Here is a 25,456-nt window from a genome sequence, read left to right as displayed (position 1 = left end):
GCCTGCGATGCACCTGCTTCCACAAAATACTGATTAAGGGGATTGATATACCTGCTTCCACTAAATAATGATCGAGGCCTGCGATATACCTGCTCTTCCTTAAGGACTTTGGCACAGGTTCATTTTGAAAATGACATGCAGAGGAAGAGGCAGGCCGTTCCACAGGGGTGGTAGGGGTCAGGCAGGTGCACCAGGCCGGAGCCTAAGTGGGAAGTTGGAGAAGGTGCATGTGATTACATCAAAGGACGCACAAGAGTTGGTCGAGTGGCTCACTCAGCCTTTCGCTTCTGCACCCTCCTCATCCTCTGTATCTGCACCCTCTTCACTCCCTGCTGTGTGCACCCCCAAAGACACCACCACCACCACCACCATAGCCCCTCCACTCGAGTCAGACAGAGGAATTATTTTCCCATCCATTCATAGACCATTCTTGGCATCGGATGAGGAATAGGAGGTAGCAACGGCCCCCACCGAATATGAGATCATATGAGAATATGAGATCGAATATGAGATCATTCTTGCAAACAACCCATCGACAGCCGCCCTCCGGATCCAGCCTCAGGGAACGTCTAGACTGACAGGTGTCCGACTACATTGGGTTAACGACCGATGTGGACGTTCTGAGAAGCGAGGAACCCCTGGACTACTGGGTGTGCAGGCTTGACCTGTGGCCAGAGCTGGCACAATTTGCAATGGAACTCTTGGCTTGCCCCTCGTCGAGTGTCCTGTCCGAAAGGACGTTCAGCGCAGCAGGGGGGATTGTGACCGATAAGCGCACTCACGTAGCTCACAACAGTGTGGACTACCTCACATTTCTAAAAATGAATGAGGCATGGATCTTGGAGGAATTCAACACCTGTGACGACCACGTGTAATTGAATTTCCTCATACCAGCCAACACATATCCGCCACCACGCAGAACAAAGAATGGTCCTTGTCTTATGTATATACAGCGGCATAAAAGGCCTTTTCTGTCAGATGAATGCCTAATTTTTTGGGGCCTCTACTCCCAAAAAATACAAATTCATATTTTTTGTGGGAATTTTTGCCATTGATAACCCTCTGGTATGTCACTGTCCATATTGTGGGACTATTTGTGCACTTCTAGTAAGTATTTGATAGCTGCAAATATTTGTCGCCTGCCATTAAAGTGAACGGGGCCTGCCCAAACGCACGGTTCGCGAACATTTGATCACGAACACGCGTTCGCGAAATGTCCCTGCCGATGTTCATCCATCACTACCACTTACCTGCTGGACTACACTGACTATAATGGGATCCAGTCGCTCCCCATCATAAATGCAGGGATTCAACCGGACAAAAACTGTGTTTGCGGCAATTTTAACCAACCAAATTCTGGCATTTATGCCGGGGAGCAAGTAGCATTATCTGGCTATGCAAGATCCAGAGAACTTCGGCAGGCTGTTCTCTGCTGGAACAGCCTGCCGGATTGCTGGGCAGCATGTGTGAAACTAGCTTAAGCTCTTTGCGTCAGTATTTTCTGCTTCCACTAATACACTGTACCTTTATTGCCAGTTGACTTCTCTGGTGTCTTCTTTTGGCGTCGGGCTACAAAACCCACAAAATATAGTACTTAAAAGTCATGTCTTCTTTTCTATAATCTACATATTGTAAGCTATTAATTAAATTGACATTATTAGTATTATTAATTCGAAAAGTCAAATTCTATATATACAAACAAAAACAACACTACCTCATACAAAATCCACTAGTCTACCTTTTATTGTACTATTAATTCACTCGTGGTCTCTGCAGCAGCCATGTGAACAGCTCTGTTCTTACACACTGAACGAAATCCCAGCACAATCTGAACAACAATCTGCCGCTGTGTTACATGGAGCCAATCAGCTGCGCCTCTCAGCTGTATGCAACATCATAAGACACCAAACTTTCAGGCTTTTTTATGCTATTTCTGAAGCCAAAATTAAGTGTGGATCATAATAAACAGAAAGTATTAAGCACAAATACTACTTCTCTTTTTTTGTATTCACTCCTGGTTCTGGCTTCAAAAACTGCATAAAAAAACCTGAACGTGTGGTGGCCCCCTGAGGTGCGTCAAAAAAAGAATTTAAATAGCATGCCGTTTTTGCAACAACATACCTGTGTTTTTGCTGCGTCATCCAACACAGTGCACTTCAAATCTAACTTTATTTTGTAAATATTGTAATTCAGCTTTGTGATTTGCTTTTTTCCCTTTGCTTAAAGAAAACGCACCATAAACGTAGCACATGGGTTTTTAGTGAGTTTTTTTGCTGTGCCAAAATTGCAGCAGGTTGTGCTAGCTAATAAGTACATCTCTTAAAACAGTTTTACAGGATTTTTTTTCTGATGACATCATCAGTATCTGATTGGTGGGGGTCCAACACCTGGGACCCCCACTGATTAGCTGTTTTGAGAAGGCAGTGGTGATCCTGTGAGCGCCGTTGCCTTCTCGCAGCTTATCAAGTACAGTACCGTACATTGTATAGCGACTGTGCCTTGTTTTGCACTCAGCCCCAATCATATCAACATGTTGTTACAGGAGCATCAGTGCCTTCTGACAGCTGATCGGCAGGAGTCTTGGGTATCGAACCCCCACCGATCAGACACTGATGAGAAAATCTTGGAAGACCCATTTAGGTCTTTGTATTGAGCCTTCGTCAAACAGATTTGTCCCATTAAATGATACCTCTGGCAGTTGGGTATCACTAAGCACATTATATAATTTGGCATGTAGAAATTCTACATGTCTGGTCCTCATTTATCTGACATCAGCAGTCTGGAAATATTTTGGGGGGCACCTATACACATTAGATTTGTCAAGCAAGGTGGATGTGCAGACACTTATTACTCACATGCAGCAGATGCCTGAGTAGATACAGGTTTTCCAGAGACCTCCATCCCTCGAGTCTTATGTTCTAAATAAAATGAAAAAAATAAATAAAAAATAGACATACACAGCATATATGGTAAGATGTTCTCACCTCTTCTGAATAACTCATTGAAACCTACTTGGGATTTTAATTTGTTATTGTAAATGTGGACCAAAGGCCTAATACCTTTTTTAGAGAATGCCAAAAGAGACACATTTTTAAATTATGATTTTATTTTCCCCTCCACATAAATTAAAATAAAACATCTCTTTGAGAGGACAACCCCCATCTATTTGAGAGGATAATTCTACAAAAAACTATTTGGTGGCAGAATGTATTCATTTTTTTAAATATCCTATGCATATTGCCCCTATTCTTTGAGAGACCCACAGCAGTAGAAGACTATGTACGCAGGAATTTAAGAAATGTATGTAGAAATTGACAACTAGGTGTTACCATTCACGTTGTTAAAAAGGTATGGCCCTACACAGCACTGTGAAACAAAGTGAATGTGAATCCGCTGTGCCACTTGAACAGATTTGAATTGGTGCTACTCCTAAGGGTATTGTCTAAGTAGCCTCTCTGGTCTTCACCCAGAAATCAGGTAAAGCTGTAAAGGGTCAAATCTAGCCGAAATTGGTACACAGAACAGGCAAACAAGTGAATGGCACACTGTTGCATGAAACTAGCATACTAGAATCTATTGCTTCAGCACCTTCCCATAGGAGAAGGTGCCTTAAGAACCCCAGGGTAGCCAGCCATTGGCTGGTCAAGAGTAGGGTGCGCTAGCACCCTATTGATAATGAGAGGCATTGCTGGAAAGAAGCAGGTCTCAACCTGTGTGAGAGGAAAGAGTAAGGAGAGAGGAATGCTGGTCGGACTGGATTGTCACAGCTATGGAATGGGTGAGCAAGTTGACAGCCATGCCGACAAGTAGGAGAGGAGCATCAGTAGGCATGGACCGCTGCCAGCCATAACAGTACCCAACTTCTAATGCCCCGTTTTCTTTGGTCCAGACTTCTGTCAAAGATTTTTGTTAGAAGGGATGTTTCAGTAATGTTTTTAGCAAGTTCCCAGAACCCCTCCTTTGGACCAAAACCTTTCCATTTCACCAAATAGTAGTTTTTTTCACCATCTTCTTTACATCCTGGATGCTCTTAGCTTCAAATTAATTCCTAGGACCAACAGGAACAGAAGCAATGACAGAGGATCTGGAGTATTGATTAAAGGGGTTTAGCAAGCTCCTGATATTGATAACCTATCCTCAGGATAGGTCATTAATATCCAATTGGTGTTGGTCCGATACCCCAGCACCCCCACCAATCAGCTGTTCTCCGCAGTCTCTGCTGCTGGAACTAGCACGATGAGTGAAACAGGAAGCACAACTCCATGAAAAGTGTAGTGGCCATGCTGGGTTACTGCTGTGCAGCTCCCTTTAACTTCAATGGGAGCTAAGCTGACGTAACACAACACAGCCACTACACTTTGAATGGACCTGTCTGCTTCCTGCTCCATTGAAGAGCTAGTTCCTGCAATGAAGGCTGCAGGGAACATCTGATTGGTGGTGTGTGAAATGTCTGGCTATCACCGTTTAGATGTTAATGACCTTTCCTGAGGATTGATTATTAATATCAGGAGCCTGGAAAACCCCTTTAAGTATTAAAGGTTTGAGGTGAGACAGGAGTTAGGGATATAGAGAGATGGTGGTAGTCACAGCCTATGACAGATAGGATTGATTGGTTTCAATATGTCCAATGGGCCCAGAAAGTGAGGGGTGAATTTTTGGGAGTGTACCTTTCAAGCAGATATTCTTAGACAACCAGACCTTCTCCCCAGGAGAGAAGTGCAGCAGCACCTTTTATCTCCTGTCTGCAGACTTTTTCATACAAACTGATGCTTTGGCCAAGACAGTTCTTGTACCGTGCTATATCTGTAGGAAATCCCTGAAAGTGGCCTCTAGAGATCTGCAACTGGTACATGAGAGAAGATAGTGATGGAAAGAGGAATATATAGGTGCTGACCATAGGCAGTGAAAAATGGTGATTTGCCTGTAGACTCACTTAAGTGGTTGTTGTAGGAGAATTCAGGCCAAGGAATCAAGGATAATTTTCCAGAATCAAATTAGTTTACTCCAGCTGATCATTGTATTTGGGGTGGTAGGCAAAGAAGTAGTCAATCTTAATGTCTTATAACCTGCAGAGAGACATCCCAAATATTGATGTGAATTGTACTCCTCTGTCAGAGACAATGTGTTGAGACAGGCTGGAAGATATGTTCGATGAACAAGTTGGCCAGCTGCCTGCAGAAGGAAGCTCAGATAAGGGCACAAAATGTGCCATCTTGGAAATACGATCTACTACCACCCATATCACTGTGCATTCTGAAGATGGCGGTAAGTCAGTGATAAAATCCATCCGCATGTTGCCACAGAGCTTCTGGAGCAAGCAAAGGATGGAGTTATGTGATTTGTTCTGGGCACATGTAACACAGGAAGGCAACAAAGTCTTGGACATCTTAGGAAAGGGAAGGCCACTGGTAGTATCTGGAAATTAGGACTTGCATCTTACGAGAGTCAGGATGTCCTGCATTTATGTCTCTAGGTTAGAGCTGTCTTCTGGCCACAGGAACATATGTCTTCCCTAGAAAAATGTCTTGGTTGATTCGGATAGGTGCCACTGAGATGATGTGCGCTTGTCTTATTGTAGTAACAGGAAGATCAAGCTGTTTGGAGAGGATCTTATAGCCTTTACCTTTAACATGTTTGTCTATAATTTTCTATCTAATCTCCTGAGACAACTCTCTCCTTAGCTTTCATTGGTCCATGTTCAGTGTGGTACACACCATGATATCAAACAGTACAGTGACTACTTTTCAACTTTTAAATGGGCAGACTGACTAATTACAAGTTTAAAGACACCAGTGATGCTAATTACAGGACACACCTTAGTTTAACATGTTCCTATGGTCAAATTATTTTCAATCTTTTCTAGAGGCACCATAATTTTTTTGTCCAGGACAGTTTCATTAGTTTCTTTTTTTAAATAATTCAGTTGAATCCCAGTTTAATCGGAAATTATATAACTCAGGAAGGGTAGGGAGATTTTCTTCATAAAGTAATTTTTCGAACTTGGAGTACAGTTTCTCCTGTAGATGCTAGAAGACAATGTCTCCAGTGCAATGTCAGGTCAGAAGAGAAGACTACAATGTCATCCAGATAGACCACAATGCAGATGTAAGGAAGACAATGGAAGACATCCTTTGCAAATGCTTAGAAAAACTGCAAGAGTGTTACAGAGGCCGAAATGCGTGACATGGTACTTCCCCTTGTCACCCTCGCATATACCAATCAAGTTGTAAGCCCCTCAGATATTGAACTTAATGAACAACCTGACTCTATGAATCCAATCAAAGAGCTCAAGAATTAGGGGCAAAGGATATTTGTTCTTCATCTTGATCTTGTTCAGACCACAGTATTCTATACACAGTCCTCCGTCTGGAGGAAGAAAATGGCCCCAGCTGGAGAGGAGGACTTCCAGATGTATCATCTCTCAAGGTTCTTCTTAATATAGACTCACATAGCCTGGTACAAAGCAGAAGGTCAATGGGACAGTTGTAGGGCCAATGCTTGAGGCAGTGTCTTGGCTTCTTTCTTGTTAAACATATTGGCATAACTGACATAAGACAGAGGTAGATTCTGTGGAACCTGTGGACCCTGGACAGGCCGAACAGAAGCTAGACAGTAGGAATGACAACTTGGACCTCAGCGCAGAATCTACCCACTGTCCCATTTAATCACAAGAGCATGGAGATGGAGTCACTGCAATCTCAGCAATAGTGTGTTAATAGACACAGGCAGAACATAGGAGATCTTCTCCAAACATTGAATACCTACTTGGAGGTCCATGGACACAGTGGCATATTGGATTGGTTCCGGAAGCAGTAGTCCATTGACTGAGGGCACAATCAAAGATTTCCAAATGCACCTTAGGGATGCGGCATTGGGTCACCAAGACCTGATGCAGGAAGATCCCTGCTAATCCAGAGTCTAGAAGGCCTGTTCGGTAAATGAGACATCCTCACAAGACAGTGACACAGGAATAGTCAATTATGAAGAAAGCTTAACTTCACCTAGGATGGTCTCTTCAATCGACCCTAGCTGCTGGAATTTCCTAGCCTGAGTGTGCAGTTCAGCAGAAAATGACCCTTGTCACCACAATAGAGACACAGGGTACTGCTGTGTCTATGCCTGTGCTTCTCCTTGGGCAACTTGACTCTGTCCAAATGTATAGGATCTCAAGCATAAACAGGAGTACCTGGAAGCACCGGGAAACTGTAAGTGTCACGCTGGACAGGATACAAGATACACAGAATACAACCAAACAAGTGTCTAGGCAAGAAGCTAGGGATAAAGGTCACCTCCTGACAAATCCCGACCACCACAGATATTTTGTAAGGTCCAATAAATCTTGGACCAAGTTTCCAAGATGGTACTCTCAGTTTAATATTTTTAGTAGATAACCACACCAGATCACCCACACACAGGTCCGGACCAGTCATACGTCTCTTGTCAGCCATTCGCTTATACCTCTCACCCATCTTCTCCAAATTCACTTGGATCCTCCGCCAGATAGAAGACAAGGCAGAAGAAAATCTGTCCTCCTCTGGCATCCCAGAGGAACTAGTCCCAGAAAAGGTACCAAACTGAGGATGAAAACCGTATGCGCCAAAAAATGGCGATTTACCCGTGGACTGCTGCCTACGGTTATTCAAAGCAAACTCTGCTAGGGATAAGAATGAGGACCAGTCCTCCTGATTCTCAGCCACAAAGCACCTCAAGTAGGTCTCCAGGTTTTGATTAGTACACTCTGTCTGCCCATTAGACTGCGGATGAAAAGCCGAAGAGAACGAAAGTTGAATGCCAAGCCAAGAGCAGAACCCCCTCCAAAACCTGGAGACAAACTGCGTGCCCCTATCAGAAACCACATCCGAGGGAATGCCATGTAATTTTTACGATATTATCAACAATAATCTGAGCAAGAGTCTTGGCATTGGACAGACTAGCTAACGATTCAAAGTGAGCCATTTTACTAAAACGGTCAACAACCACCAAAATTACTGTTTTCCCGGAGGAACTCGGCAGATCCGTAATAAAGTCCATAGACAAGTGCGTCCAAGGACGAGACGGAATAGACAAAGGAAGAAGTGAAACAGAAGGTCGAGTGTGAGCAACCTTTGACCGTGCACAGGTTTCACAGGCTGCTACGTAATCCTCAACACTCTTATGTAACCCGGGCCACCAGAACTTCCGGGACACAAGATCAAAGGTGGACTTACCACCAGGATGTCCAGCAAGGACAGTATCGTGATGTTCCTTGAATAAATTGTATCGCAGTCCATCAGGAACAAACAACCTCCCTGGGGGACAAGAACCAGGAGCCCCCTCCTGGGCTCCCAACACCGCCATCTCCAATTCGGGGTACAGAGCGGAGACCACCACCCCATCAGCCAAAATCGGAGCAGGATCCTCTGAATCACATCCCCCAGGAAAACTGCCAGACAACGCATCTGCCTTGACGTTTTTAACCTACGGGCGAAAAGTAACCACAAAATTGAACCTGGTAAAGAACAGTGACCATCTAGCCTGTCTAGGATTCAGGCGCTTGGCAGATTGCAGCTAAGCCAAATTCTTATAATCAGTATATACCGTAACGGGATGAGACGCCCCCTCCAACCAGTGACGCCATTCCTCAAAGGCCAATTTGATGGCCAGCAATTCCCTATCTCCTACATCATAATTCCTCTCGGCGACTGAGAGCTTCTTGGAAAAAAAAGCACACGGAACCCATTTGCCAGGAGATGAACCCTGCGACAGCACTGCTCCAACCCCCACTTCAGATGTATCAACCTCCACCACGAATGGCTGAGACACATTGGGCTGCACCAGAATGGGAGCAGACGCAAAACATTCCTTAATAGCTGAAAAGGCCTGCAATGCCTCATCCGACCAGACAGAGACGTCAACGCCCTTCTTAGTCATATCGGTCAGAGGTTTTACAATGGTAGAATAGTTCAAGATAAATTTTCTATAATAATTAGTAAACCCCAAAAACCGCATCAAAGCTTTCTGATTCTCCGGTTGGTCCCATTCCAGAACCGCCCGGACCTTTTGGGGGTCCATATGAAAAACAGAGTCAGAAAGCAGATATCCCAGAAGCGGAAGCTCCTGCACAGAAAACACACATTTCTCCAATTTGGCATATAATTTATTCTCCTGAAGGATCGACAAAACTTGTCTCACGTGATCCTGATGGGTCTTCAGATCAGGAGAGTAAATTAGAATGTCATCCAAATAAACTACCACGAACCTCCCCACAAAATGATGGAAAATGTCATTAACGAATCGCTGAAATACCGCTGGCGCGTTAGTTAACCCAAAAGGCATAACCAGATTCTCGAAATGACCCTCGTGCATGTTGAAGGCAGTTTTCCACTCATCCCCTTCCTTGATTCTGATCAGATTGTAGGCCCCTCTTAAATCCATCTTAGAGAACACCTTGGCTCCAACAATTTGATCAAAAAGATCGGAGATCAAAGGAAGGGGATACAGATCACGGACCGTAATATGGTTCAATTCCCGGAAATCCAAACAAGGTCTCAGTGATCCATCCTTTTTCTTTACAAAGAATAAACCAACTGCAACCGGAGACTTAGATGGCCTAATATGACCTTTTGCCAAACTCTCGGCAATATACTTCTGCATGACTTCTCTTTCAGGTTGAGAAAGATTGTAAAGCCGAGACTTTGGCAACTTAGTTCCTGGGATGAGATTAACTGGACAATCATAGCCACGATGAGGGGGCAATTCCTGAGCCCCACCCTCCGAAAAGACATCCGCAAAATCTGAGAGATACTGAGGTAAAGCCGTAGTAGACACACCAGAGATAGATGTGCCAAGACAATTGTCCGAACAAAATTCACTCCAACCAATGATCTGTCTTGCTTGCCAATCTATAATTGGGTTATGTTTTGTCAACCACGGTAAACCTAAGACTATAGGAGCGGGCAAGTCCTTCATGACAAAACAAGACATGATCTCAACATGTGAATCACCCACCCTTAACTGAATACCATGAGCAATATGAGTGAGACTCCTTTGAGAAAAAGGGAAGAATCAATTGCGAAAACCGGGATCTCTCTTTCTAAAGTGCAAGTACTTAGACCCAGATTTTGAAGAAAAAGAAAATCAATAAGGTTTACCCCAGCACCACAGTCAATAATTACTTTAATAAAAAATTGGAAGGAGAAAACGAGTATTACAGGGAGCTTGCATACCTGCTTGCTCCATCACCCCATTCACACTGCCAAGAGTCAGGGATGTTTTTTTTTTCTTCTTTAAGTAAACCTCTTTGTGATTCTTTCTCATCAACATGCGGTTTAACAAAAGGACCACTTTTCTCACAGTAATAACATAGTTTATGCAACCTCCTAAAGTTCCTACTACCAGAACGGATAGACACCTGACTTAGCTGCATGGGTTCCTCCCCTACCCCAGAGTTACATGTCATATCACCCTGGGGAGCAGGTGAGACGAAACCACTCACAGAAGGGATCCCTTGCGAGGAGGGAACCTTACACCTCTCTCTAATACGTCTATCTAACCGTACTGCCAAAGACATAGCATTCTCCAATGTATCCGGGTACTCATGAAAAGCAAGGGCATCTTTCAATCTCTCAGATAACCCCTGACAAAACTGACTACGTAACGCTGGGTCATTCCACTCTGACTCAGTAGCCCATCTCCTAAACTCAACGCAGTAAGCCTCTGCAGTATGTTCACCTTGTAATAAATTACGCCATTTAGATTCCGCCATCGAGACCCGATCTGGATCATCATAAATTAATCCCAAGGCTTTAAAAAATTCTTCCACTGACCGGAGGGCCAGAGAACCGGACGGCAGAGAAAAGGCCCAGGATTGCGCGTCCCCTTTAAGCCGGGATATGATTATCCCTACCCTCTGACTCTCATCACCAGACGAAGATGGACGCAGCCGAAAATACAGCTTTAAAGTTGATAAAGTCATCCACACTCCCTGCAAATCTATCAGGGAGAGCGACTTTAGGCTCCCCATAAATTTGACTTCCTCATATTGTACCTGATGCCAGAGCATTCTGACACCGTGTGACCGAATTACACAGATCAGCAACCTCTAGGGATAATCCCTGCATGCGATCAACTAGCGCATCAATTGACTCCACAGTTGAGAAATGGCAGTCAAAGTATTGGCGGGTTATAATGTCACACTGGACAGGATACAAGATACACAGAATACAACCAAACAAGTGTCTAGGCAAGAAGCTGGGGATAAAGGTCACCTCCTGACAAATCCCTACCAGCTCTCCCTAGACTTCTATGCCCACGTTCAGACCCTGAAGGTGGGAATGAATGTGTCCCCGTGCCTAGGCTGAAGATACCCTAAAATCCCTAAGATGGTGAAAGGGGGAAAGAGGCAGCCTGCTCCCTCAAGACCTGGAGGGGGCAGGCGTCTCTCAAACAGCCTAGACAGACAATCACAAGAAAAACAAAACCAACTTATCTTATTAGTGAGCAGGAACAGCAAATCCTTCCTTCCTTCCTCTCAGCAAGACAGAAGCTATAACCCGCACAGGATACTGGGAGTGGGCGTAATTTAAACTCATACCAACGACCCCACCCAGTGCACCTGAAGGGAGGCGGATACAGCTCCACTCCAAAACAAAAACAAAAGGCTACACACGTGCTTCTAACCTGGCAGACCTCCGAACATAACCTGAGCAGGGCATGACAGTAAGATTGCCCTGGAGGAGTCATAGTAGGGAAGAGGCAGCAAAGACTGTCTTACCGGGCTCTTAAATTACTTTGTGAAAGTCCCACAGATTATGATTCAGAGGGTCACTCCATTCCCAGGGAGGAGTGGCCAAGGCTAAAGCTTTTTCAGACAGTAAGGACACCAAGATGGTAACCTTGGACCAGTTGGTGGGGAACTCATGAGCCTTTAACCCAAAGTAGATGGTGCATTGTTTCAGGAACCCACAAGTGGACTTGAGATCCACCTCATAATGTTCTTGCAGAGGCAGATACAGTCTGGATACTTCAGGAAGGAAGCTGGCTGTGGTTGTGCTGCAGATGCCGCTGCCTGAGGAGCTGGAACTGGAAAAGGGATCCATGGCATGAGTTAACTGAAAAAGCAGAGGGGGATCAGCTGTGGCACTTAAAAAGATCCGACTTGAGGCAACTCCTAAGGTTGCTATCTAAGTAACCCCCTGGTCTTCAACCTTTAACCTCTGTACAGGGATCTGGACTCTGCTGCAGGGAGTCTATCAGGCCGCTCACTTTGTTCAGGTGAATGCTGACCCACAGGGTCAAGACACTGATGTTGATCACCAAGGGATCAGGCAAAACTGTAGTCAGAGGCAGAAAGAGTATGTGCAATTTGATAAACAGTCAAAGGTCAGGGTGGGCAGCCCAAGGTCAGTATGGAGATCAGGTTGGGGTCTGGTCAGACAGTTAAGGGTCAAATTTAGAAGTCAGGCAGAAGTTGGTACATGTAAAATGCAAGCAAACTAACAGCACACCTTTATAGGAAACTAGCATACTAGATTATATTGCTCAGGCGCCTTCCCATACGAAAAGGTGCCTTAAGCACCCTATAGTAGTAGGCACCAATTGGTTGGGGAAGATTAGGGTGTGCAAGCGTTGGTGCTTTAAGAACCATAAAGATTGTGCCCTATAGGCAGTGAGAGGCATTGTGGGCAGGAATCAGGCCTGAGCCTGCATTGGAGGACTTTATTACTCAGGCAGGGAAAGGGGGATGCTGGTGGAGCAGACCCCCACAGCCCTGGGTCTATGGAGCAGGTGAGAAAGGCAGCAGCTATGCCTACCAGCAGGAAAGGAGCGATGGTATGCACAGGTCACTGCCAAAACTTGATTGAACAGTGATCTCCAGTTATCAGTTTATGAATACATTTCTTGGAGGAATAACAGATGAAATGATACAATGATGAACTCTAAGAATAGATACTCCAGATTTGTTATGCCATGTGGAATACTTAATAATACTTGTCTGCAAGCGATGAACAGATGGCTCACTCTGGTTCACCACGACTGGTGCTCGGGTTCAGAGAAACACCCCTAGTTCTGGATTGTGAAAGGTTTGAGAAGTTGAACCGGCACTCAAAACAATTGAGACTCACATGGAAATGGAATGAAAATGTTTAAAATGTATTGACACTGCAACATGTATACATAAAATAAAATATATAAAATATATAAAAAAGACATATAATTATGTCTAGGACCAAGGTTGGTACAGAAACGTCGCGTTCAAGGTTCGCTGTATCAAGAAAGCTGCATCCGTATCCTCCCAGTGGGGATGACTCTTTGGATCACAGCTGCTATGGTAAAGCGAAATCTACTTTGGGCGGCGTGTACACAGCTATATTTCAGATTATAATAATCATTAACAAATGGCCTATGATGTAGACACATACAGGTCCCATGCGAGGTATAGTTGTTTCAAAAAGGCAAACATATGCAGCACTTTAAATAATGAATCGCTGTGCGTATTTAACTCTATGGCTCCTCATCAATAGAAGAATTTATGATTTTGGTAGTCTTCTCCCTGCAGGTCTGAATTCAGATTTAGAGATCTTTGGCTTTAATTGAATTACTGACCACAATGAAACTATGAGGGCATATATACATAGAAAGAAACCATTGACAACATGTTTATACACCCGACCTATAAATAAGGACTATAGGCATGACATCACGTTGGAACCTATCAGATGGATGAGGAACAATTAAGAGAAGGGATAATATTTAGATACACCACAAAACCCCAAAAACATTTGCAAAATGTATATAAGCACCATAGGTGTGATATCATGGTGGAGGATCCCACATGGATGAAGAACAATTAAGAGAAGGGATAATACTTAGATACATCACAAAACCCTAAAAAACATTTGTAAAATGTACTCATGAAAACTCACCAATATGGCATGAGAAATGAGGCCTTTATGATATAGAGGCTCATACAAACAAGTAAACTTGGAAAATTATGGGGAATCCTCTGGTAGTCACGAATAACTATGTGCCTGAAAGAAACGCTCTATACAGAGGATAAACAGGGCCATTCTGCACATCCCATGAAAAAAACGCAACTATAAAAATAAGACGCATAAAAAACGCATGCAAGAAAATCCACTGATACCAGAGGGGAACTGAGTAAAAGACGTTAGGTTACCATTAGGGTACACTCTCTGTGAAAGTTTTCTCCCAAAAGAATGAAAAAATGGTGGAGGAAATGTTCAAAATGATATGATGGAATTAAAATGTCTGTAAAAATACCTGTGCAATATCTCAAGCAGAGGAAATTCATGCAAAATATTATTGAAGAGCGAAAAACGCATTGGAGAGGTGGACACCATTCAGATTGAAAGGAATGAGACGCCGAGCTGTCTAGAACATTGTAACGGTCACGTACACACACACACACACACACACAGGGGGAGGATAGTGACCACTGCGCTCCACCCTCACCCCTGGCCCTGCCTACTTGCCTCACAAGTCCTGATGACAGGGGACAACTGGATGGCAGTCCCTAACTTAGTATACGTGCGGGAAGGACAGACAAGACAAATAACGGATAGTGAACGGACCGGGTCAAAACCAAGAGGACAACGCAGTACAGAGGGATAAGCAAAGAAAGGTCAGGAGAAGCCGGGGTCATAAATACCAGGAGAGTCGAGAAGTACCAAAGGAGTCCGCAAAGAATAGTCAGGTGGAAGCCGAGGTCAATATACCAGGAAGGATGTGCAGTACAGGAGGAGCAGGCAAAGGATCGTCAGGGAACAGGATTAGGTAAGTACACAGGTATCCAACAACTGCCAGGAACCTAAATTAACAGGCAACCTGTGGCCAGCAGGCTGCATGTATTTATAGTGGGGAGTGAGGGTCATGTGACGTGGCCAGCGTCACATGACCGACAGACCGACCAGTCGAGCACCGAGTGATCAGCTCGGCGCTCACGGCAGACCTAGAAGCAGGGATCCTCCCAGCTAGCAAAGCCGCCCTGGGAACGAGGTCAAACACAGATCCTCGCTCCCGAAGCTAAGCAGCAGGTCTGCGGCTGATGGGAGACCGAGTGTGCCTTCGGTACCCCGTTACACACATATTTTAAAATTGGAAATATGGAGGTCTATACATTACTCAATGTTGGACATAGGTTTGTCCCCTGGGAAATACAAAACATCCTATGTATGAAAAAATATACGGCACTATGACGAAAAATGGCATGATGAAGAAATAGCATGATGACCAGTGAAAAGACCAATAGAAAGCAAGTCCTGAGTATTGCAACACAATTTCCAACGAATTAAATTAATTAGCCAATAATAAAGGGAATAAAAAAATCGAGACGACATAGACCACAGGTTACCCACTGAGGAAGAGATAAGCTATCTCGAAAACGCGTCTGGGCGGACTACCTGTGTGACAACCAGTCTCGATTCTACATGGCCATGTACTAAAAGCCGAAAATTTACTGCCAAAGAAGCTCAATAATCTTCTTATCCTGCTCACGCATGTAAAGATTCGAAACTGACTCTCGCGAGAACTAAGACGAGATGCCGGCAAAATCACAAACCGAAACTAACGCCACCACAGCGGAGAGCGGTCGAACTGTGGGACGCCACAGTAGGAACCCCCACATACCGAACAAGGAGAACCAACGAGGCATACCGTGAGTAGAGATATAACCTGGATAAATTATATTGGGACTTTATAGAGACCATATCCTCGAGACAAAAAGCCCTATATATGTGGGCTAATTAGACTCGCAGCACGGTTGGAGTCACACATTTGGTGTGCTCAGACTCCTGAGAGAGTCGAAATAGATGGACAATCTGAACATTGTTTGATGTGGAGCCATAGAGTTAAATACGCACAGCGATTCATTATTTAAAGTGCCGCATATGTTTGCCTTTTTGAAACAACTATACGTCGCATGGGACCTGTATGTGTCTACATCATAGGCCATTTGTTAATGATTATTATAACCTGAAATATAGCTGTGTACACGCCGCCCAAAGTAGATTTTGCTTTACCATAGCAGCTGTGATCCAAAGAGTCATCCCCACTGGGAGGATACGGATGCAGCTTTCTTGATACAGCGAACCTTGAAGGCGACGTTTCTGTACCAACCTTGGTCTTAGACATATTCATATGTCCTTTTTATCTATTTTATCTATTTTATTTTATGTATACATGTTGATGTAGTGTCAATAAATTTTAAACATTTTCATTCCATTTCCGCGTGAGTCCCAATTGTTTTGAGTGCCGGTTCAACTACTCAAAACTTACTAATACTTACCAACAGGAGAGCAGATTTTGGGAAGGTGTATACTGAGACTTAAATATTGAAGCAAGTATATAAATGCATTTGAAGGCATTGTATTACTTACAGAATAACTGCATTTAAAAAAAAAATATGTCAGAGGAGTAAGAAATGCGCAGAGCACTGCCTCCCCTCTGTGTTGAAGTGAAGACTAGCTCCAGTCCGTCTTCAGCAGGGAGGAGAGACAGGGCTCTATCTGAGCGCTTCTAACACCTTGTTTCAGCACTCAGACTACCATCAATGAAAACCTTTGATTGGAGTTTTTTTTTAAGTACAGGTACACTTTAACACTTACTAATGTATATTCTTAATTTGTGTTCATCATACATTTTCATTAAAGGCATAAGATATTAAAGATTCTTTAGAGTTAAAGAATTGTGTGGCTTATTGATGCATTCAATAACAAGTATGTTACAAATTAATGTACTTACTGGATACAGAGAAGGAGGTAGACCATTTGCTGAGTGTCTGGGACTGCACTCCATTAGCATAGACTGCGAGATAATTTTGTCGTCCAGGAAGCCTACGTAGTGACACTGGTCCGCCATTGCTGGCTATCACCCCCCTTGCAAAAGAAAAATGGAATGAAAATGTGCACCAGTTTAGGCAGAATCAGGCAGAATCCTGTCAGACATTCCATCATAGCTTGCTCTGTCCTGACATGAGGCTATCATGCACTGTTATCTCTAATCTGATTGGGTCAGTGCTCTACACCATAAGCATCTGATTGGCTTTGTGTTTGTGTCTTCATGTATAAAACATTGAGAAAGGAAAACCTGGACTCTAACGTACACCAACTCCTTGTGTGCTTATTGTCCCCCGGCCAGTGAATCGCTTGAGGAGCGGATAGAAATTGTGTTGATGTCTGGTGAACGCAGTAACCGGGTCATTGCAGCAGATTTCAATGCAAGACACCCTACGAGACCACCCATCTCCCATGCTACAGTTAGCAAACTGCTTGCTAAGTTTCGTGAAACTGGTTCAGTGTTGGATTTGCCAAAATATGGACGAATGAAATCTGTCTCTAATGAAGAAACATCAGTGGCTGTCCTAGCTTCATTCAGCAAGAGCCCACAGCGTAGCACTCGCCGCATGTCACTGGAGAGTGGCATTAGTTGAACATCCCTTCGGCGGATATTAGCTACTCACAAATGGCACCCATACAAACTCCAGCTACTGCAGCATCTCAACAAGGATGACCCAGATCGGCGCACTGAATTTGCAGAATGGGCAAAACAAAAATTGGAACAGGACCCTCAGTTTACGCAGAAGATTTTGTTCAGTGATGAGGCAAACTTTTATGTGAATGGTGAAGTTAACAAACAAAACCACCGCTATTGGTCTGACACTAACCCACATTGGATAGATCCCTCCAAGACTGTTGGAACAAAAAAATTGATGGTATGGTGTGGTATATGGGGTACAAAGATAGTGTGGCCATTCTTCATCAATGGAAACCTCAAGGCCACTGGATATGCGAAATTGCTACATGATGATGTGTTTCCCTCTTTATGCACTGAAGCTGGCACGTTCCCTGAGTTTTTCCAGCAAGATGGTGCACCACCACATTATGGGTGACAGGTCCGAGCATTCCTAGATGAACAGTTTCCTGGAAAGTGGATTGGTCATCGTGGGCCAGTTGAATGGCCCCCAAGGTCTCCCGATCTGACCCCCTTAGACTTTTATCTTTGGGGTCATCTGAAGGCAATTGTCTATGCTGTGAAGATACAAGATGTGCAGCACCTGAAACTACGGATACTGGAAGCCTGTGCTAGCATTTCTCCTGTGGTGTTGCTATCAGTGTGTGAAGAGTGGGAGAAGAGGGTTGCATTGACAATCCAAAACAATGGGCAGCACATTGAACGCATTTTATAAGTGGTCAGAAACTTGTAAATAACTCATGAAAGAATACAGTTACGTTAAAACCAAGTTTTTCTTGTGAAATTCCCAATAAGTTTGATGTGTCACATTACGCTCTTCCTATTGAAAAAACAAAAGTTGGATTCAAAATGGCCGACTTCAAAATGTCCGCCATGGTCACCACCCATCTTGAAAAGTTTCCCCCCTCACATATACTAATGTGCCACAAACAGGAAGTTAATATCACCAACCATTCCCATTTTATTAAGGTGTATCCATATAAATGGCCCACCCTGTAGTTCTGCTTCCTTCTCTGAAGACAGAAAATACCCAGTCAAAGATCACTGCAGAAAGAAAGAAGGAATGAAGTTGGACATTTGGCATCTGGATTGGCCACTGGCAATGACAAAGTCCAATGACAAGAGTTTTAGGAGTATTACAGATAATCACAAAGTGAAGTTAAGGTGTGCTTGAATGGACAGACAAAAATCAGAACAAGTTAAGTAAAACCAGATGTTTGAATATAAAGGACAATATGGTACATAAGAACAAGTTAAGTATCAAATCTGGGTGCCAGAACAAGGATAGACGACCTTTAATCAGGAAGTATATACCACATAGTAGCCAAGGATCAATAACTTAAACCTCCTGGGCTAGAAATAAAATATGTAACATGACCCCTTAAATATCACTTGACATATATAGCACTGACTGCAATCTCTGCACCCTCTCTAATTAGGCCTCATATAAAGTCACTTGCTATTTAGACCTACTGAATATGTCCGAGAATCTAGAGAGTACTCTGGAATGGATACTTTCTCTTCTCTACTTAAATCTTGATCTTACAACAAAAAATCTGGGTTTAAATTACTACTGGCTCTTCATTGTTAAAGGGGTTGGCCTACATTACATGTGATAAATCTATCACCGCTGGGAGTCGGATCATTGGGACTCCCACCAATCAGAGTGGGGATCTATGTATGAGCAAAGTGGTAGTGTATGACGACCGCACCATTCACTTCCATGGGACTGACGCAGATAGCAGAATGCTGAACTCAGCAGTTCTATTTGCATGCCCACTACTGTTTACACAGGGGACTCAAGGACCCCCGTTTTTGTGATCAGTGGGGTTCCAACAGTTTGAGCCCCAGTGATCATATATTATCCTTTGGATTGATGATGCATGTTGTTTCTGGACCATTCCTTTGAAACAACACCACAATAATGGTGGCTGTGTAGTTGCAGGTAAGCTTGTTTCATATGCTAATATGCTAAAATAGTGCTTCATTGAAAACAAACCAGAAAAAAAAAAAATGTCAGTTGACTTAAAATGAAATGGGTGATATATCAGACATACCGGTGAATTGCTGCACCACATATGCTGGATATTCCTGCATAACCTACATCTCCATATACAGAGAGTTGCTGCTCAGTGCACCCTGGGGGACAGAGAACTTGGGCGGACTCTCTTTTCAAATCCATTCCTCTCATGGAGCAGGTTACAGGCACCGGAGCTGCAGGGGAGATAGAATTGTTAGAAACTTAATAGATAAGTACACCGTACAATAATTTTACTACATTCACATGTTATCAAGTGACATCAACATTGCAAATGTCACACTGATTCTCCAGTCAACTGATTATAGTGAATGAAGTCACAAAAGAATCCAGCGATTTTGATTTCTAGACTGTTTTGTCACATTTGGGGCACCTTGCAAGTCACGATGCGACCATAATCACTATCTTTATGTACAAAGTAGTAGTTCGACATTGCATTCTTTTGTGACGTGACTACAAGCTGCAATGTAGACCAAGCCATTGGCAGAGCAGGGAGCAGCTGTAGAGAGCAGCTCCCACTTAGGAGGGCCCAGCACAACTAGACATATACAATTGACTATTTAAATGGATGCCATGTAACTCAACACTTCATCTATGTGTTATCAACTGACGGCTGATTGCAAGTGGTTCCTCAGAGAAAGGGTTCTCCAGATGGGACTGAGTATGTGAACCCTTATGCACAGTTTTATATCTTTGACATATGATACACTTTTAACCAGAGTCAGACTGGGGTACTTAGGGCCCACCAGTGTAACAGATTCTGGGGGCCCACCTTAGGGCTCCTGCATACAAACTTTTTTTTTCTATGCCTATACTGTTCACTTCACTTCAATGGGGCCGCCAAAAAATAAAATAAAAATTACTCCGTGTCTGTATGTCCGTATGGTCGTTCTGCAAAATGATAGAACATGTTCTATTATTGTCCACATTACAGACAAGGATAGGACTGTTCTATTAGACAAACATACAAACATATATGTGGCAGAATTTACACATATATGGATATCCTGCACTTAAGTTAGTCAGAAACAAGACACATGCAGCGCACACCAATCACTTATTGGACACATGTGGCACACAAGACACTTATACATGGCTCACATGCCACTGATGCATATGTCACATGCTGCCCATACACCACTGATACATAGAACATATATAGCGCAAACCAATCACACATAGGAAACACGCAATGCACACACCAAGACATTTATGCCTAACCCTATTAAGTGTAGCACACCTAAAGGGGTTAAAGTTGTTGTCTCACATCAGCAATTGGCATTTATCATGTAGAGACTTTTTCCACTTTTCTAGTTATCCTGTATCCACAGGATCGGGGATGAATGATAACTGATCCCTGTTCTTGATTGAGTGGCAGGTCGAGCATATGCCCTGCCTCTCCATCAATTCTCTATGGGGTCGCCAGAGATGGCAGAGTACAGCGCTGGCTATTACCAGTGGTCCCAAAGACAATGACAACCCCTTTAAATCCTCCACCACTCCACCACCAGTATCTCTTTACATGGCAGCAGTGATGCCTGTAAATACAGAATATCATCACTACCGCCATGTAAACCATACATGTCAATACTGGAGAATGTGACGCACTCTGCAGAATTTTTCAGTCATAAGTCCAAACCTGTTTGCAGGTTATAACCTTTAACAAAGCCCAAGCAAAGGTGCTAGAAGGCACAAACGGAGGGTCATAACTGAAACAGAGGCCTTAGGTAATCTGAGGCAGGATAATAGTGGGGATCCTGGAGCAGGGGTAACTGGAGAAGAGGCAATATTAGCGGTGCATTTAGAGTGGGGGCATCTGGAGTTGTGGCACTAATTGGGGTGCACCTAAAGCAGAGGCATTAGGGTTGCCTGAGCCAGGGTAAATGTGGCGATCCTGGAGCAGAGGTATTAGGGGGGCAACTGGAGAAGAGGCAATATTAGGGGTGCATTTAGAGTAGGGGCATTGGGGGGTATCTGGAGCTGGGGCACTAATGAGGGTGTACCAAAGCAGAGGCATTGGGAGAACCTAGGGCAGAGTACCCCCAATGCCACTCTGAACTCTGCAGAGAGCAGTACACATTCATAGATCTGTGTCCGCTATAAACAAACCCCCTATTTCCCCCTTACAGTCTCCTACAGCTCTGTACTGTCACACACCTGAGAAATCAGCCAAGCACCGCAGAGGAGAATGTCTCTTTAGCAGCCACAGTTTTCTGGCAGCAGGGAGGGCAGGAGAATGGCCAGACATGTTCTCTCCTCCTTCACTGCCTGCAGCTGGGAAGTTTAGAAGATACTGCTGGGCCTCCTGTACAATTTATACCAGTAGGAGGCTGCATCGCTGTTCGATACTGCCACCTAGTGGCTACAATAATAATAATCTCTCCTGAGAAACAAGAGAAATAATTACTCCTCCGTCTTATCTCTGGGCGCAGGAGACTGGGGGCCGACCGAGGAATCCCCCGCCTCCCCGGTGGGCCATTCCGAGCCTGCTTTTAACAGTTTTTGAACTATTAGTGAAAAGTTATCCAGAATCCATATTGGTCATGTTCAAAGGTGAGCATATTCTTAAAAGGGCTATACACATCTAAAGTGAATATGAATATGATATGGCAAATCATATGAATCATGCCTGTCTGAGAATAATTCCATATATTTGTAAGCTATTCAATGTAAATGTACTGTAAATGAAACACTCAAGTCTTCAGTCTTCCACTTTATATGTACTGTATTTAACCACAAATAATCAGAAACTACAAAGGTAACAAGTAATGCAAGAGAAATCATGGCTTATACCTCCATCATGGCAGTCTGGACCCTGAAATGTCTATATCATATTAAAGGGGTTTTCCGACTCCATCCAAACTTTAGAATGCATTTAAAATAAAGAAACCCACTCACATCTTCACTGCACTGAGGGTCCTGTCCTCGCTGCGTTTGGCCCCATGTAGACTAGAAGTGTGATGTCCAGTACTGCTGCAACAATTCACGGGCCTCAGCATTGATGTGTTCCCGAGCAGCACATGACCACTGTGCCTGTGCATATGGGCAGTACCATATAGCATTCAGGTAAATAGTTTTATATTATTTTTATTTTATTTCATGCAGTATCCAGATAAGTCAGGGAAGCCCACAGATGTTTGCGGATTTTAGCTAAATAAAAAGCTCACATAACTCTAGTAACCAGTGTCAGACAGCGGCTGCCAAGGTCAATATGATTATAGGTTGTATCAAAAGTGGCATAGATGGCCGTGATGAGAACACCATTCTCAAGCCTTACTAATCACTAGTCAGACCACACATGGAGTACTGTGTACAGTTCTGGGCTCCTGTGAACAAGGCAGAAATAGCAGAGCTGGAGAAGGTCAAGAGGAGGGCAACTAAAGTAATAACTGGAATGGGGGGACTACAGTACCCTGAAAGATTATCAACTTTATTTAGTTTGGAAAAAAGACAACTGAGGGGCGATAATTACTATGTAAAAATATAATAAAGGGGATGTCTCACTTCAGCAAATGAATCAAGCCAGCAAATAAGGCATTATGTACAATAATAATACATTAAAAAGAGCCTTGTTTTAACTTTGTCTACATGATAAATGTAATTTGCTGAAGTGAGGCAGTCCCTTTAAGGATCAGTACAGAGATTTCTCCCAAGATCTATTTATCCCCAGGACTGTGAATGTGACAAGAGGACATCCTCTGCGTCTGGATGAAAGAAGGTTTGTACACAAACATAGAAGAGGATTCTTTACGGTAAGAGCAGTGAGACTATGGAACTCTCTGCCTGAGGAGGTGGTGATGGTGAGTTCACTAAAAGAGTTCAAGAGGGACCTGGATGTATTTCTGGAGTGTAATAATATTACAGGTTGTAGTTACTAGAGATGGGTCGCTGATCCAGGGAGTGGAATTGTCTGATTGGAGTCGGAAGGAATTTTCACCCTAAAATGAGGAAAATTGGCACACAGTTTTTTTTTTGCCTTCTTCTGGATCAACTTTACAGGATCACAGGCTGAACTGGATGGACGGATCTCTTTTTTTAGCCTTATAAACTATATTCATAACTGGGTGAAAGGGATGGAACTGTGCGCCATACTAATTAGTGTTGGGTGAAACTGGGTGAAAGGGATGGAACTGTGCGCCATACTAATTAGTGTTGGGCGAGCATGCTCAGCCGAACACTAGTTCGGCTCGAGCATCGCGATGCCCGGCACATCGCGGTGTTCGGCCGAATACCACGTGTGCTCGATCGCGTTCCTCCCCGCACATTTGTTGGCTGCTACACAGCCAATAAACATGCAGGTAAGTACTGCCATTCACTGTACTGCCGTGGTGTAATGTTGGCGGCTGGCATTACAGTGGTTGGCTGGCCAGAACGCGTCATCGGGTGCTATATAGCACCTGATTACTTGTGTTCGGCTCAGTATTATTCAGGGACAGCTGGAGAGCAGAAGGGAGAGATAGTGGTGTAGGGATTGAAATAGCAATATTTTAGTTTTTATACTTGTTATGGACCCAAAAGTCCTTTTAAGGACTATAGTTGAATCTGGCAGCAATATATATTTTTTGCGCAACCTGCGCTAAATAGCTTACAATTGTTTGGCCGCTGCAGACAGCGACATTATCTGCGCTACATCTCCTGTCTAACGTGTGCGCAGCCTAAAAATATTATGTGACATCCAGTGTACTTTTCCGTAGGCGGTGTCCGCTGCGGACAGTTACATTACCTGCGCTACATCTCCAGTATAACGTTTGCATATCCGAAATATCAGTGACATTCAGTCAAATTTTTTTGCTGCTAGTGGCAGCGACATTACCTGCGCTACATCTCCAGTATAACGTTTGCCCATCCTAAATATCAGTGACATTAATTCAGTGTAATTTTTTATTAGCCGCTGGTGACAGCGACATTACTTGCGCTGTACCTCCTGTATAATGTTTGTGCATCCTAAATATTAGTGACATTTATTCAGTGTAATTTTTTATTAGGCGGTGGTGACAGCGGCATTACTTGCGCTATACCTCCTGTATAACTTTTGTGCAACCTAAATATCAGTGACATTTATTCAGTGTAATTTTTTATTAAGTGGTGGTGACCGCGACATTACTTGCGCTATACCTCCTGTTTAACGTGTGTGCATCCTAAATATCAGTGACATTCATTCAGTGTAATTTTTCTATTAGGCGGTGGTGACAGCAACATTACTTGCGCTATACCTACTGTTTAACGTGTGCGCATCCTAAAAATATCTGTGACATTCTGTGTACTTTATTTGCGCATACACTTACAAAACTTTTGCTACTGTACATGTGACATACTTATAAGCATATATACCATTTAATATGCGCAAGGCGAGCAGTAAGGGACAGGGAGTGGCCGTGCTGCTGATGGTGCACGCAGAGGCCGTGGCCCTGGGCGCGGTGAAACTGTGCCTGCTGCCAGAGCACAAGAAACACACTCATCCATGATACCTAGCTTCATGTCCCAGTTTGCAGGTCGGCGCAGGACACCCCACTCCAGTGCAACCAGGTGGTCGGTTTGATTGCAGAAGATAATGCTTCCAGTTGGTTAAGCACCACCCTGTCTTCCACAAAGTCCTGTCTCGGTAGCCAAGAGTCTGGTCAACAAAATCCTCACCCTGATACTCCTTCCACCCACCATGGAGAGTCTTGGCAAACAAGTGATACCACACTCGGAGCTGTTTTCTTCGCCATTCCTTAATTTGGGCCTCTCACCGCTTGAAGAGGGACATGAGGAGATCTTGTGCCCTGATTTCCAAACTCTGGAGCATCCACAGTCAGAAGAAGATGACGGTGGGGAACGGCAATTAGTGTTTCACGAGGTGGATGATGATGATGATACACAGTTGCCAATAAGTCAACCGCAATTAGTGTCTCAAGAGGTTCATGATGAGGATGAGACACAGTTGTCAATAACTGAGGTTGTTGTTAG

The 25,456-nt window shown here is 43.8% G+C and overlaps 1 protein-coding gene across 1 annotated transcript in view; it reads right to left on the bottom strand.

Annotated features, from left to right (window-relative positions):
• Positions 1–25,456, bottom strand: part of COCH (cochlin) — a 186,625-nt gene that overhangs the window by 57,326 nt on the left and 103,843 nt on the right. The window contains exons 3-6 of the mRNA XM_040411000.1: positions 19,527–19,683; positions 16,741–16,874; positions 2,856–2,918; positions 1,525–1,569 (exon numbers count right to left, since the gene is read on the bottom strand). Of these exons, the coding sequence (XP_040266934.1) occupies positions 1,525–1,569; positions 2,856–2,918; positions 16,741–16,874; positions 19,527–19,683 (399 nt within the window). The remainder of the gene's footprint in view (positions 1–1,524; positions 1,570–2,855; positions 2,919–16,740; positions 16,875–19,526; positions 19,684–25,456) is intronic.

The sequence above is a fragment of the Bufo bufo genome, chromosome 11 (assembly GCF_905171765.1).
Source record: "Bufo bufo chromosome 11, aBufBuf1.1, whole genome shotgun sequence".
Taxonomy (NCBI): Eukaryota; Metazoa; Chordata; class Amphibia; order Anura; family Bufonidae; genus Bufo; species Bufo bufo.
This window is presented reverse-complemented; position numbering and strand designations above follow the sequence as displayed.